General features: G+C 47.6%; 1 protein-coding gene across 1 annotated transcript in view; it reads right to left on the bottom strand.

Moving 5' to 3' along the window:
- LOC116862688 (putative tetratricopeptide repeat protein 41) overlaps positions 1 to 15,594 on the bottom strand; it is an 89,489-nt gene that overhangs the window by 44,958 nt on the left and 28,937 nt on the right. Inside the window, exons 6-9 of the mRNA XM_032850054.1 lie at positions 12,723 to 13,164; positions 9,556 to 9,795; positions 3,871 to 4,069; positions 2,878 to 3,056 (exon numbers count right to left, since the gene is read on the bottom strand). Coding sequence (XP_032705945.1) covers positions 2,878 to 3,056; positions 3,871 to 4,069; positions 9,556 to 9,795; positions 12,723 to 13,164 — 1,060 coding nt within the window. The remainder of the gene's footprint in view (positions 1 to 2,877; positions 3,057 to 3,870; positions 4,070 to 9,555; positions 9,796 to 12,722; positions 13,165 to 15,594) is intronic.

Genomic DNA, 15,594 nt, shown 5'->3' with positions numbered 1-15,594 from the left:
CTCCACTCCCCCGGCCGGCTGACAAACCTACCCATGCTCTCTTGTACCGGTACTGGACTTGCTCAGATCTTCAGGTTTGTCACTCTCCCCCTCGACTCGTGGCCCTCAAACATACTGTCCCCTCCGCCCTTTGTCCACCACGATGTCCCACTCCTTCAGGCTGAACTTCTCGGGAGTGTCTGTTTTACACTCCACCATAAGCTCCATCACGGCAGGAACCCTGTGTCCCGTGGGCTGTGGCACCCCTGGCATCTAGCACCAGGCTCACTACGACGCAGGTGCTCAGCAACCACTGCCAGACTGATTCCGAGCATTAGCTGGTCATCATTACAAGCCTGCCTGCCCAGACCTCGTTATGAGAAGGGAGGACTGGGCTGGATTGGCAAGCCACCCCTGAGACTGCAGACCATAAAACAGGGTTTCTCAAAAACCACTTCGAAAGCACATTCCAGTTTAAGGGTCTTGCCTCCAGCAGCACCCTAGGAGGCCCCATTGTCTCAGGGCTGTGTGTGGCTACAGAACCACGGTAGGAAAAACAATGTCTGGGGGGCCCAGCAGCCAACCAGACCACTGGAATGCCTCCTGGGACTATTATAGGACTCCTGCTATAATTAAACCCATTCCAATGAATCTGCTATTGCTTTGGTGACAAGTTGCTGGTCTTGTGACTTCTACATTCAGCCTTCCAAAAGGCGGAAAAGTAAACCTACACAGTCCCAGAGGGACTTCACGAAGCCCTCCCCTTCCACCCCCCAAAATGACCATGGGCTGACTCTGCCAGAAGACATGAAGGTGGACAGCAGCAACGTGCAGGGTGACTTGATCACAGCTTTGCTTTATAAAGACTGGTCAGACAGAGGGCACGAAGGCCTGGAGCCCAAGACGGGGCTGCGAGAGGCTGGACCGGACTGTGACAGGACATGAGGGATGAGGAAGATGGAAGGTGTCAAAGGCAGTGATGGACGCCAGGACTCCCTGCTAAGGAGCGTCTCAGGGCCCAAAATGAGCAGAGACTAACCACCACAGGATCATACGAACAGCATGTTTGCAGATCACCAGAGACTTAAAGATGTCTCCAGCCTAATTCAGAGGGACACATTCTGAACTAGACTCATTTACATCCAGAAAATCCTCACACACTGAAATGTTAGGTGATTTCCTCCCACCAGCCAACCCCCAGCCCCCAGCCCTTTCCATCACCATAACAACCACGTTATGACAAGCTGCATGGCATCATCAGGAAGGACTCTCACCCCCACCCCAGAGATCTCATCTTCTGTGGGTTAGCTGTCAGCTTCCTGTGACACACAGCGCTCCCCCCAACCCCCAGCACCATCCCGCGTCCCCTGTGTCCTTCCCACGCCCTACATCCCTAGGCACCAATACAATTCCAGACGCATCCTGGCTTTATTCACCACAGCAGAATCCTCAGACTACCGCTTGGGTCCTACCGCCCAGAGGATTCGTGAATTGGAGAAATTCCAGAATTACATAATTCATACACGGTAGTAAGAATATCAACAGCGTGCCTGGAGGGGGCCCAGCTGGTTAAGCATCTGACTCTTGATTTTGGCTCAGGTCACGATCTTAGGGTCAAGAGACTGAGCCCTGCATCAGGCTCTGTGCTCAGCGTGCAGTCTGCTTGCAATTCTCTCTCCCTCCCCCTCTGCCCCTCCACTTGTTTGTGCTCTCTCTCTCTCTCAAATAAATATTTTAAAAAAAAAGAAGAAGAAGAAGAAGAATACAGGTAAAGTCTACACGGTTAAGGACCAAAAGGGATGCAGGAAAAAACATAGTCCAAATCCATCCCTAACTATCTGGGACACCTTGGGCAACTTACCTCACCTCTCTGAGACTCCGTTTCCTTAGTTTCAACTGAGATATTAGTCGTATTACAGAGATTTTCTTAGAGTTGAACAAAATACATATCAAGTATTTAACTTAGCGGCTGGCACGTGACAAATGTTCAGAATCCGTCCTTATGCTCACTAGATGGTAAAACCTTGGGAGCAAGGATTCCATTCTGAACGAGTTTTGAACGAGTTGGCCTCATTCAGCGATATGTCAGCAGCGCCCAGTGAGCCCATGGCCCAGGGAAGGTGCACAGTTACTGCTTGTTAAAAGGATGCATGAACTTATCACTGTTTAAGAAGCCAGGAAATGAAGGGAGAAAGAGACACAGGCAAGGGGACCTCGTATGGAGCACAAAGGGAAGAAATATTGACCAGAGGAGTGCTGTCCAAATCCAAGCCGTTAGGCAGAACGTCGAAGGACAGCTGCCCCAACCCGGATTGGGGCCATGCTCGACACAAATGTGTGTCTCCAGGACTGAGTGAGGGGCTGCGGGGTGGGCGAGTTAGAGGGAGCGTGAGCCCCTAACAGAGGAGCCCCTCCCTCCTCTGACGGAGACAGAAAGAAGCACAAGTGCGGAGGGAACATCTAGAACATCAGGGTTTGCATGTATTTCGTTTGAACTGTCGGCTGGTCACTGAGGAGCGCCGCCGGTGGAGCTACAGTACTGCCCAGAGCCCGCGGGAGGTGGGCCACATGTGCAGCTTGGAGAGGAGGGCAAGGTTGGAACGACAGAAGAAAGACGAAGATGCTGAAAGTGCACTTGAGGCCATGAGAAGATAGAGAGGAAGATGCAAAGGATGGAGCCTCACAAAACAGCCACAGCAAGACAGAAAGAGGAGCCGTCTGGACACTGATGCTCTTTCTCCATTTCCTATCTTCGGAAATGGCTGGCTTAAGTTGCGGGTAGGAGTACTCAGAGGTCTGCTGGGATGACCAGAAGTATGTGGAGAAACAGGAGAGCAGTCACTCTTGGCCACATTACATCCCTGTAAAATGGAACTGAACCACAGCAACTCACAGTACCTGAGAGTGTGTTTCTCTTCTTCACTTTATGGCACTTGTCAGCTTTAATCTTGGCCACCGTAAACAAGTAGGCCTCAGCAACGTCATATCCAACTTCTGATAACACGTTCCAGTAGTAGATGAGGTGCAGCCTTGTCCAGAAGCTTGGGTTTCGGATCTTTGATAGAAAGTCTGTGATACTTACAACACAACATATTAATGTAAGTCATTTTTGCATTTCGTGTCTTGAAGGGAAGCTATTCTGCTATCTGCCCCATTCCATCAGCCTATTTATAAACTCCTTAACTACTATGACTTTCATAGGTCACCAGATAAATGTGAGCCTGTCACTCTTAAGCACTTAAAGCCATTGCCACTCATCTGTCCAGGTGGCCACCTCCTCCAGGCAGGCTCCCCGAATCTCCCAGGCAGAGCGAGCCTCTCCTTCTCCCAAGCTTGCCAGCTCTATGTCTTTGCTCTAATGAAGCCCTGACCCCCATGGGTAGCTCTTCTTTGGCTCCACATGCTCCCCGCCAGACAAGAGCTGCATCCCCAGGGCCTACAAGAGCTGGGATTCAGAGCGAGTCAAGGATACATATTTGCCAAGGGGTGCATAAGGGGACAAGGGGGGAGGGGACAGAGAGGAGTAGAGAGGAGGGAAAAGAAAGAAAGGGACAGGAGGAAATTCAGAGGGTCTAGCAGGACAATGTGGCCAATCCTTTATCCTAGCCCATCTACAACTCTTCCTGCCTCTGGAATTGTCCTAACTTTGAGAGGAACCCCATAGAGTCACTCTGAGAGCCGGGTGATCCACTGGAGGGATGCTGGGAATCCATGAGCCACAGAAGGGGGATGCCAAACGAGGGGCCCATCCGAAGGAAGGCACAGGTGCTTGACCGGGTTTGTGAATGAAGGAGCCCCCGCTTAAGGGACACGTGGGCGTGTCAGCACCGCGCTCAGCAGAGGAAGGAGGAGATGTGCTCCAAGGCCGTCACGCAGAAGGACGAGACTTACCTGGGGCTTGAGAGGAAGCTGCACAGGTCGCCCCAGGAGCCGCTCATTTTCATGTGCCAGGGCAGCTCCTCGTATACTCTCCAGAAAGCCGTCTGCCGCTGGAAGTATCGGGCTAAGACTCGGTGGAAATGTGTCTTCCTGTGATTCGTTGGGTTCTGAAAGGTATATGGACTGCTTTCTCTGACGGGAGTGAGCACACCTATTGAGAAATCAATCACAGTGGAAGGCATCTGCCTTTTTAGTACGTGAAAACACTACATAACAGCTCTGTGGCCATCATTAGAGATAATGAACAGGGAGTTGGGGGGAAAAACCATGAAATATTAAAAATATACCTTCTTATAAGTCCGTCTGAATTTACCAAAGAATTAGAGTTATGATCACTGACCCAGATTTTGAAAAGCTAGGGGGGCACGCTCATTTTTCACGCTGTCTTCCCCTCCCCCCCCAAGAAATGTTCATAACCTACTTTTTTTCTATCTTAATTATACGTCATGGTTGTCACCTAAATGAACACTTTCAAATATGTGAGGACACGCAGTTTGGAGAAGTTAGTCTGCCTCTGGGTCTTGGAGAGGCCAAGGGGAAGCTGAGCAGACTAACGACAGATTGGACACTATGGGCCAGATGTCGGTATTTTCTCCACCAGAGGAGGGATTCCAACAGATCGTACTACTCAGAAACGAGCTCCTTAAAAACAAAAGGGTTTTGTTGCATTAAAAGTTTAGAGGTACCTAACCTTGGACGGTGAAACAGAAGTATTTTAAATTTTCTGCTTGAGGCTTTTTCTCCAAGATGAATCATTCTGCTGGATGGCCTACCAGGCCCAGCTCTTCACAAGAGCAGTAACAGAAGGGGAGCCCATTTGGGGCACCTGGGTGGCTCAGCTGTTAAGCCTCTGCCTTCGGCTCAGGTTATGATCCTGGGATCCTGGGATCGAGCCCCACATTGGGCTCCCTGCTCAGCAGGGAGCCTGCTTCTCCCTTTCCCACTCCCCCTGCTTGTGTTCCCTCTCTCGCTGTCTCTCTGTCAAATAAATAGAATCTTAAAAAAAGAAGAAGAAGGGGAGCCCACTGTTCAAATTACCATTCCACATCCATTGGAATGATTTCCTGGTTACCTGTGCACTTGGAGAGACTGCATGCTAGCTGGTGGCATGTACAGTGATTCAGAAACCCATAGAGGAAGAAGGAAACTCACCACTTCCTGTGGCCACTGTGAGGGCATTTCTGTGGGTCGTAAATAGGGAAGGGGGTTGGGGAATGAGAGAGAAGGAGAACTAGGACAAATATTACCCTGCGTCCAAGATTTAGAGTATTAAACACAAGGCTTAAAGGGCACAAAACACTGTCACAGAAAACAGCTTATCCTTTTACAAAATGACCTTGTGAGATATGAAAGGATATGAAAATCTGTCATCTTCCCGTGTAATTTTACATGTCAACTTTACTGGCCTAAGGGATTCCCGGAGAGCTGGTTAGGTATTATTTCAGGGTGTGTCTCTGAGGGTGTTTCTAGAGAAGATTTGCATCCAAACCAGTAGACGGAGTGAAGATTGCCCTCACCAAGCAGGTGGACATCATCTGATCAGCTAAGGGCCGGAACAGAAAAAGGCAGAGGAAGGAGAGCTTTCTCTCTGCTGGAGCTGGAATCTCTGACTTCTCAGCACTTCCGGGTCTCAGATCTTCAGACTCAGACTAGAACTTACAGCATGGGCTCCTCTGATTGCCAGGCCTTGGACTTGGACTGGAACTCTACCAACAGCTTTCCTGGGCCTCCAGCTTATAGATGGCAAGATCCTGGGGCTTCCCAATCGCCATAACCACATAAGCCAAACCCTCACAATCTTTTTCTAGAGCTCTATATACAGATAAACATATAGAGAGATACATCTAGTTGTATAGAGACAGAGATCTAAACCTATTGGTCCTGTTTCTCTGGAGAACCCTGGTTAACCCAATCCCCATATGACAGACAAAGCTACTTAAACTCAGAGGGACCAGGTGGCTAGAGGCCAGCCCATGACTAAAGCAGCAGGATTCAAACCTTCTGACCTTCCTGCATGAGGTATGAGGAATGGCTCGACCTCAGCATCATCCACACATACAAAGTTCAGCACAATTCTCACCGACTTACTGACTGGTATTTCTGTAGTGTCATTCTCTCTCATGACAGGCTAGATGATGCTATGTGGACAAATGGCCCCAAAATCTCAGTGGCTTAAAACAGCAAAGGTTTATCATGCCATCACAGGTTGGCTGGACCTCCAAACCCAGGTCTACTCACTCCGGGACTGAGAGACCAGCCGCCATCTGGAACATTGCCAGGAGCCATGTACAACCATGGACAGCACTGGTGCTTCCCAAGGTCGGTGGAGGGGCTAGAAATATTGGCAATTGGCTGTCATGGCCACCACAGTGCTTATCATTGTGCCAGATGCTATATTAAGCACCTTACATTAAGCATACTTAGTATTTTTATTACCTTTGAGGTAAGTACTGTGATTATCCCCATTTTGCAGATGAGAAATTGAGTCTTAGAAAGTTAAGCACCTTTCACAAGGTCATGCCAGTTCTGTCAGATTTCAAAGTCATTACTCTTATTAAGAAATTGTTTATAATAAAACCCATGGTGATTGCCAGTAGGAAAGAAGGTAGACTCTTGGCCAAACAGCAGACAGGCCTGGGAATGAGGTAAAGAGAGGCTGGAATGAGGCTGTTCCTCTCCCATAACCAGTGTCACCTGCAGGTAACTCAAACCTCCTCCCCTCTCCTGTGGTCAGCCCTCCAGATCCTGATTCCACTAGAGGCAAAAACTAGAGACTGGCTCTCAAAACAATGGATATGGAAGCTTCTAAAAATGGCAGAGTCAAAAAACCAACTGCCAGGAATAGCTGTGCATTCATTCACCAAACATCTATCACATGTAACTGGAGTGGGGCCCAGGGAATTCAGACCTGCGTGAAGGAGTCCGATAAAATAGAAGAACCCTCAGGCCAACAGGATTCAAGATCACCAGTTGATCTGCGCGGGTCATTTTGGGAAAGATGGTAGATAAAAGGCCACAGGGGAGACAGATGAGTCAAACAAAGGGAAAATTCATAATGGCTAACATCTCTCAAGAATTTACTACATGCCAGGCCTACTCTAAATACTTACAATTACATGAATCCGTCATTGAATGCTTACTAGTAATGATGCTCTGAGGTTGGTTCACTGATTACTTTATGAAAGAGGGACCTGGGTACAGAGTGGTGAAATGATGTAGCCACAGCTTTAGCTGGAAAGTGGGAAAGCCAAGGCTCACCCCCAATCTCGCATCAGGACCCCATTTTTACCCATTATGCTATGCTGACTCCTTCCTCAACAATTGCTGTAAAATGGGCTTCACAGATTGGGTTTTCAGAGCTTTATGAGGTGAGGAGTTCTTAGAAGAAAAAGAAGGGGCTCTTTCCAGGAAGGGCTCCCTGAGATCCTGAGGAAGGGTGGAGTTTGGGGGAGGAAGCTCTCATGGCTCAGGTCTCCTAGAAAACACCTATTCCCCCTTGGGACACCAGCACCACCCTGGCACCTCTCGATCATGGGACAAAGAGAGAGGGTCCTCAGCACAAGGCCTTGTTTTCTCATGGTGGGCCTCGCAGGGGCAGTTGGGAGGTACCCACACCAGTAAGCACAAGATCCTCTCCGGGGTGAGTATAGCCAACAGATGGGGGAGCGCATGGAACACTGCTCAGGGACTCCCACAGACACCCAGAGCAGGTGAGGACTTTCTAGGAGGCCGATGAGAACCAGAACTGACGTGACCAAGCCTCATCGAAGGATGGTCTATGTACACAAGAAATAAAGGAAATAATGTATATGAAGTGGCTGGCACAGTGAAAGCACTAAATAGAAGGTAGTGGCCATGATAGCCGAGGGCAACAAGCCACGGTAATGATCTAGAAGCAATAGAAGAGCATCTCCCAGCTTTTCTACTCTTCTCCCTAATTGACCTTTTCCTTTCCAGCCCCACTAATACGCATGCACGCACACACGCATACACACACATGGGCACCCACACACAAAGTATGCAAGACCAAGTAATCCTCAGCTCTAGTAGCAGAAGGGGAGAGATGCCTCTCTAGCACAGCCCAGGGATCAAAGCATGCCTCTAGACTAGCCGACGTTCGATAGGAGTAACTTAAGTTACACACTGAATGTAATACCAGAGTATTAATCTCAAAGGAACGGGGCATGCATATGTATGCATGGGAAAGAGACTAGTTGGCCCTAAAAGGAAGGATGTGACATTTGGACAAAATATGTCAAAAGATAGCCCTTTACCAAAAATATCATCACAGACTCAAGTCCTCTAGCCCTAGCTTTGGGATCTTTTTTCTCCTTATAGGATGTGTTTGCTTCCCGTGCTCAGGCCATGTGGAAGTGAATTATTGAAATGACAATTCCCTGTGCCTCCAGGAAAGATGTATTCACGTCCTGATTCCACAGCATGAAAAGTTGGGTTGGTTTTTGCTTGGCTTTTTTTTTTTTTTTTTCTGAAAATAGTATTGCCAGCAGTGTCTTATTTTGGGGCTCACAGTGCAGAGAAGGGGTACAGCCTATACCCAGAATCTTAACAGCCACACTGGCCCTTTCGTTTCTGTACCTCCAAGAGTGTTACTGTTCTTTGGGAAAACGAAGAGACTGAGTGCTGCAAACCATCGGAGGCCAATGGGCAGAAGAGCGGGCTTCACACCTAGAAACATCCTCATTCCTCGCCCTGTTCTCTTTGCTACGTTATGTAACTTCAGAGGTGGTGGAAATGATGACAATGTAGGAGGGGAACAGTGGAAAGGATTTATCTTTTTAAAAAAGAAAGTGAAAGAGGACATAGTAAACCTAAAAGGAAATTTGTAAAGAGCTTAGAATCTTTGCAGAGGCTGTGATTTAAAGGTTTTTCTTAAGTCCTCATACCTGTAGGAGGACCCTATATGAATAGAATGGTCTGCCTCTAGGTCAAGTGTCTGTGATTGCCATCGTGTCTCAGGTTCAGACCTACTATCCTTTCAGAAGAGGACAGAATTTGATTTCAGAATTAGGGTAGAGACTGCTGATGCCTATGCTGTAACCGCATATCTCATCTTTGTTAGTGACAGATGCCCACCTTGGTTTAAGGTAGCAACACTCCTGTTGAAACCTCTGTTCACCAGCTTCCCTTGTATCTAGTGCAGCAAACAACAAAGTTCTGGAAATATAGAGGAAATGTTGGTGGAAACCTGGGAAAACTCCTTAAAAGGAAATGAAAGCCCTTCCTCTTCTCTTCATCCTTCCTGTTGCCCAAAATGCAATGGCTGGAGCTCCAGCAGCCATACTGCTTCCAGCAGTCATGAACATGAGGTGACCTTGAGAGTCAAGCTAGTGTATGGATTGGGGGCACAGAAGGAACAGGATCCCAGATCATGATGTGGAGCCTTGAAGGCAGCCTACTTCCAGAAAGTTCTCATGTGAGAGAGTAAACCCTGGTATGGAAGCCATTGATTTCAGGTCTCTGTTACTCACAATTAGGTACAAGTATTAATTTATATCCCCATGTTTATATGTGTTTATAGATTCACTTCTATTTGAGAAATGCCAGCAACAAGCTTCCCCTTGTGCGTGAACTTCCCTTTTCTTAATGAGCAGATACTCGCACAGACTCAAGCCTTACCCAGAAGCTTGTGCTCCACAGCATTCCGCAGGGACTGATGCCTGAAGTACAGGAGGCCATTGGGCTTCTCCTGGACCCACTGTCTGGTGGCGTTGCGGAAGGCAGCCCAGTGCAACGTGGTAACTTTGTAATGATCCCTGTAGCCCAGCATGTCCAAAATCTGGAATATCTCAACCTCGGTCAGTCCACAATGTGAGATGCTCAGTAAGCACAGAGCATCGGCCACCCAGCCATCCAGCGCTGTTAAGACAACAGAATGACAACGATGTCAAAATAGAAGAGTTCCCGGCTACCAGGCATCATTCTAAATGTTTTATATGACTAACAACTTGCTTCTTTTAATCATCCTATAAGTAGGTACTACCTAACCCCGTCCCTGTCGTACAAATAAGACAAAGCACAGAGAGGTTAAATAACTTACCCAGAACACACAGAAATAAGTGCAGAACTGGGATTTGAACACAGACAAGCTGGCTTCCAAGCCCAGACTTTCAGGCATTAAGTATCAGCTACACTGTCCCAGCTAACACAGCCATGTGAGCTACAGTTCCAAGCCTGCAAGTTGGCCAATTACTAGACTAGTGAGCAGTCTTTACTGAGATGTGCAAACATCAGATTTGCATTTAGGGCAAGGAGTGGGCCTTCCGCATGGTTGCTCTCTTGGCACACATTCACAGACACCACCCAAGGCAGCTATACACATTACTCTCCTGACCCTCGGATTTTTCCACCACAGCTGAATTTCCCACTGGCTTTATGATCAACCAACTCGAAAGAGACCCTTAAGACCATCAAGAGAAACGGTAGGGTCTGCTATCCTAGATGGACTTCCTCTGCTAGGACTGGGGAACGATCCCAAACACCGGCAATCACAAAACAGAGGCAGCTGCTCAGCCCCAGGTGTGCAAGCTTCTTTCAGAGGTTGATCCGAGTCTGACCAAGTTCTTCTTGGACCTGTAGCTCAGTGCCTTGGACCTGAGGAGGGGTCAGTAGGCAGTGCTAGACAGTGAGGGTCAGTCAGCCAGGGAAAGGAGTAGTCCCTCAGGAGATGAGGGCCGGGGCTTTCCTGAACAACACTGGACGACTAGGGATGGCCATGGGCACAGCCATGCATGACCCTTTACCTGCGTAACCCTTCTCAGGGCACAGAAATGTTTATTTCACCTCCTTGCAGGTGGGGGAGGGTACACTAAATTTGAAATTAATTTTATTTGCAGAAATGCAAACTCTGGAGCAAAAAATGGAGCAGGACAATATGTTGTCATGCCAACCGATATGTCTCTCAGTCCAAGCATTTTCTGCTTCCTTCCCCACCCTCACATCCCCATCCCTGCTCCACTCTGAATTCATCGTCCTTCAGAGAAGGTTATTGTAGCAGAAACTCAAGTTTCAAAAGAGATCTTTGAAGCTCATAGCAGAGATAACAGCTCTGAGAATAAACTTTCCTTCTCAAAAGACTGACTGTTGAATACCAAAAGACAATCTCCTGACCAACTCGTGGAATACATTTTTTAACCACAAACAGACTCAGACAGTTACAGGATGAGCTAAGGAAGACTGAACCGAGAAAGGAGGAGGAAGCAGTGAGGAAAGAGAGCCATGGAGTTGCCAGGGCAGGTTTCCATGAAGGGGCCTGTGCCATCCCCTGAACCCAGGCTGTGAGCAGCGAGAGAGGACCCATGAGACAGATGCGCTTAGGGACCCAGGAGTACAGAGAGCCTGCACTCTGCTTCCCATCGGGAGCCTGAAAATCAGAAGCTCTGCAGATCTCCTGATGCCCTCAGAACCAGACAGCAAAAATTGCTATGGGGAAACCTACAGAGCCAGGAGCTCCGAGGGTATGGGGAGTAACCAACGTGCCCTGTCAGGAATGCTGACTACCCACGAGACGGTAGGCTCCAGAAGGGTGCAGATGTTAGTGGGGCCTCCTCACGTTAAGATGAGGGAATGTGGTGGCTGACAGCAGCAGAGAGCGACCAATCCAAGGACAGATGGGAATACAGGTGTCCTAGATGAGGCCAAAACTGGAGGAACGTGGGGCGCCTGGGTGGCTCAGTGGGTTAAAGCCTCTGCCTTCAGCTTGGGTCATGATCTCAGGGTCCTGGGATTGAGTCCCACGTTGGGCTCTCTACTTGGTGGGGAGCCTGCTTCCCCCTCTCTCTCTCTGCCTGCCTCTCTGCCTACTTATAACCTCTGTCTGTCAAATAAATAAGTAAAATCTTAAAAAAAAAAAAAAACTTAAAAAAAAAAACTGGAGGAACGTCAGTTAACTGTAGACCATCTGGGGCCATGACCACCTCAGTGGAAGACAGCAGGGACAGAGGACAACCGAGGACACCCAGTACCAAGGGCCTCAGATTTAAGGTCAACCCAAAGGAGACACAGGAAGGACACAAATCCCCGCTTGACTGAAAAACAGCCTGATCTGTCTGAAAACAAGCTAAATTGATATAATTAACCTAGATTAACTGAATTAGGTTTCTGCCAAAACTTGGACTATAGGCTCAAAAGAATTGAGTTATAGAAATAATAAAGGCCAAGGGGGTCTGGGTGGCTCAGTTGGTTAGGCCGCCAACTCTAGGTTTGGGCTCAGGTTGTGATCTCAGTCCTGAGATCGAGCCCCACATGGGGCTCTAGGGTCAATGCAGAGTTTGCTTGTCCCTCTCTCTCCACCCCTCCCTCTCTCTCTCATTCTCTGTCTTGCTCATAAATAAAATATTTTGAAAAAAGAAAGAGTAAAGGCCCATTCCTCAGACTCCTGAAAAATGTGCCTCATACAGTTCTCTTTACAGTCAACACAGAGCTCCCTACACAGGGTTGTTGGATTTAGCAAATTAAAATACAGAGAATGCAGTTAAATTTGAACTTCAGATAGCCAACAAATTAATTTTTGGTTAAGTAGAGTCCGTGCAATAATTTGGGATCCACTTCTAATGAAATTATTTTATCTCTGATTCGACTAATTTTTAGTATAAGTATGTCCCATGCAATAACTGCACATACTTTTACTAAAAGATTATTTGTTCTTTATCTGAAATTCCAATTTAAGTGGGCATCCTGTATTTTCTCTTACAGCCTTATCCTTACACCCTCCTCCTCTGGGTGGCCCGCCATACATCTTTCTCCCCGTGGGCTCCAGCTCGTTGTCAATACTGGCTGAGACCTACCTTCTCCTGAAGCCCCGGTGTCCGAATTGGCCCTTTTTGGCAGAAAAGTCCAGCTGTAGTCTTCAATCCAGTGTTTCAGAATCAGTTCCCAGAGCTCCTGAATGGAGACCACCTCCAAGTACTCCTTCAGACACTGGTACTCATCTCGGTAGATTCTACATTCTCTCAGCTCATTTGCTAGGATCGTGAGTTTTAAAGGATTCAGGTTTGTTCTTTTCCTCAAAGGGTGTCTGGTCTGTCGGAGGGGGCCTCTGCTGGGAATGAAGAGATACTGTCTAAAGATGTTCAGTTTCACCTCTTCGTCTCCTGCACTCAGGAGCTCCACGGTCCTCACATCCGGGCGCGCACACAGCAACTTGTAGGACAGGCTGGAGGAGACGGTGCTCATGATAAGTTTGCAATGAGCAGGCACTGAGCTCGGCAGCCAAGAGAAATCCTTCGCCTGAGGGAGAACATCAAAGACATTTGAAATCTTTAAAGACTTTAAAACTACTTGGTTGCTGGTTTTTAAACTCAGCGCAGCTGGAATTAGAGGGAGTTAGTACTGGGTAAAGGCTGGGGTTAAGGTTACGAACAATAAGCTGGACAGTAAACAATACGGTGGTAAGAAAATACCCACTCTCACCCCACAGAACTATATTTGACTGACGCCCCCTCTGTGATGACTTTGATAGCACAGATGCGACCTCCAAAAAGAGATTCCTACAAGCAAGGAATCCGACAGATCGTAGGCTTCTGAAGAATGACCTACAGGGCTGGCGAAAGGAAACCCTAAGAGTGAAAACCAAACCACTGGACTGAAAAAGAGAACACTGTTTGATGCTGAAGAATCGTCGCTTTATACAACAGTACTATCGTAAGTTAAATGGTTTTATTTGGGAATCAAATAAACACCTAATCAAATCTTTCTACCTTCCTTTAACAGCCTCTCCCACCCCTAGCAATGATTATGATAATAATAAGAGCAACTAGCAAACACTGACCACTTACTCTGAGCCAGGCACCGTGCTGAACGTGTCTTCAGGTACTCTATTAGCTAGAGATTTTTATTTTTGGGGTCTTCTGATAATTTGCCTTCTCTCAGGGGCCTTACAGACAGATCCAGGTGAGACTGGTCCTCCCAAGACAAGTTAATTCCTAGAGGCGGTGGACAGCTTGCCTGGAACGTGCCTGTCATGAGCAGACCAGCAGATCCGAGACCACACCCCCACCGCCTTCTTATCCGCCTCTCACTCACCAAGCCCACATCTCCCTGACCTACATCATCCCAGGGCCAGAGCCAGAAACCAGGGACAGTCCCTACACCACAAAGTCTGCCAGAACTGTATATCCTGAATGATTTACTCTGCCTTTCCCATGGGAATCCCCACAAAGGCTTTGGCCTGGGCCTTCTCCTGGCTCCTGTCTTCTGCCTCCTGGCCACCATGAGACTTCCCCTGGGGCCCTGTATGACAAGGAGTATCTTCATCTCTTGGGAAATGCAAGTCATAATTTCTTCCTTCAGTGGCACTGGCTTCTCCATGTCAGCACTCAGTCATCCTCCTATAAATCAAACCCCAGGTATAATTTTAATACACCAACTCACTGAGCCCTCCTAACAACCCTCCTGAAAGGCAGAGGGGGAAATTGCAAAACAGAGGGGCTAAATGTCATATCTAACTCATTCTGATAGTAAGCAGCAGGGCTGGGATTGAAACCAAGGGTCTGACTCCCCAGGCAGGCTCCCAACCGCTGCCCGACACTGGTGCAGGTAATATCCTAGGACATCTAGGATAGTCCGTTCTCCTCCCACAGACCTCTGCCTGGAGCCCCTCTTCCAGGGAGCCTTCCCCAAAGGCCAAGAGCCTTCGTTAGAGGCTCTCACGGCACTACATACAGACCCTTGGCAGGCCCTGTCACAATTGCAATTCTATACTCATTGGTATAATCGTGCCATTAACATCAGCCATCCCCTGCCAGAATGAAAGTCCTGCTGGTTTGCAGGGACCACGTCCAACTCTGCTTATGGCGCTTTTCCCATAGTGAGTGGTCAATAGTTACTTGTTGAATTGATGGTGGTCGCTGTGTATTAAATTAAAGAGCAGATTACAAAACAAAATGGTATGTAACTTCATTTACATAAGCTTCAATGAGTGTGTATAGACATCCATAGAAAAAAGAAGGGTCTACTCCCAAATGTTGAGCAGTGGTGAGACCGTGAGTATACTTAATTTTCTGTGTTCTTCTTCTTTCATCATATTCTCTATGAGAAACATAGATTATTTGTAAATTACTGACATAATTTATAATTTCATGTGTGTTTAAGTTTTAGAGAAATTGCTTCACAAAATAATGGCTGATACCAAGGTGACTTAGAGTTTCCATGGATCCAATATTACCTCAAACAGGATAAAAACTAAGGAGCACCCAACTTGGTATGTGCAAAACCAGTGTAGATGAAGCTGATCAAAATATGCAACATAAAGAAAATACTCGGGGCCCAATAAATGCTTGATAAAAGTATAAAACAGCGAGAGCAGGAGTAAAGCCCAGGTGGGAGTAAAGGTCACAGTTTCTAGAACCAGACCACCCACATGTGAGCTCCCAGTCTACCACCATCTTCAGATGCCCCATAAAGCCACCTAACGTCTCCTCATGCTGTCCCCTCTGCATAAGCGGGGACGATGATCACAGTCTCTCTTCCACAGAGTTCTTCTGAGAATTCTATGTGTTCATACTTCTAAAGTTCCTAGAAGGGTGCCTGACCCACTCTAAGTGCCACCACAAAATTATTTGTTCAATAAAATGGAGAAGAGTGACCATAAGCGATGTCGCCTGTAGATACAGATACGCGATACAATGGAAATATGTTACATACGTTCTAAATTATGGT

This window comes from Lontra canadensis, unplaced genomic scaffold (assembly GCF_010015895.1).
Source record: "Lontra canadensis isolate GAN:19392208 unplaced genomic scaffold, GSC_riverotter_1.0 scaffold300, whole genome shotgun sequence".
NCBI lineage: Eukaryota > Metazoa > Chordata > Mammalia > Carnivora > Mustelidae > Lontra > Lontra canadensis.
The sequence above is the reverse complement of the archived record's forward strand: the minus strand, read 5'-3'. Positions and strand labels throughout refer to the sequence as shown.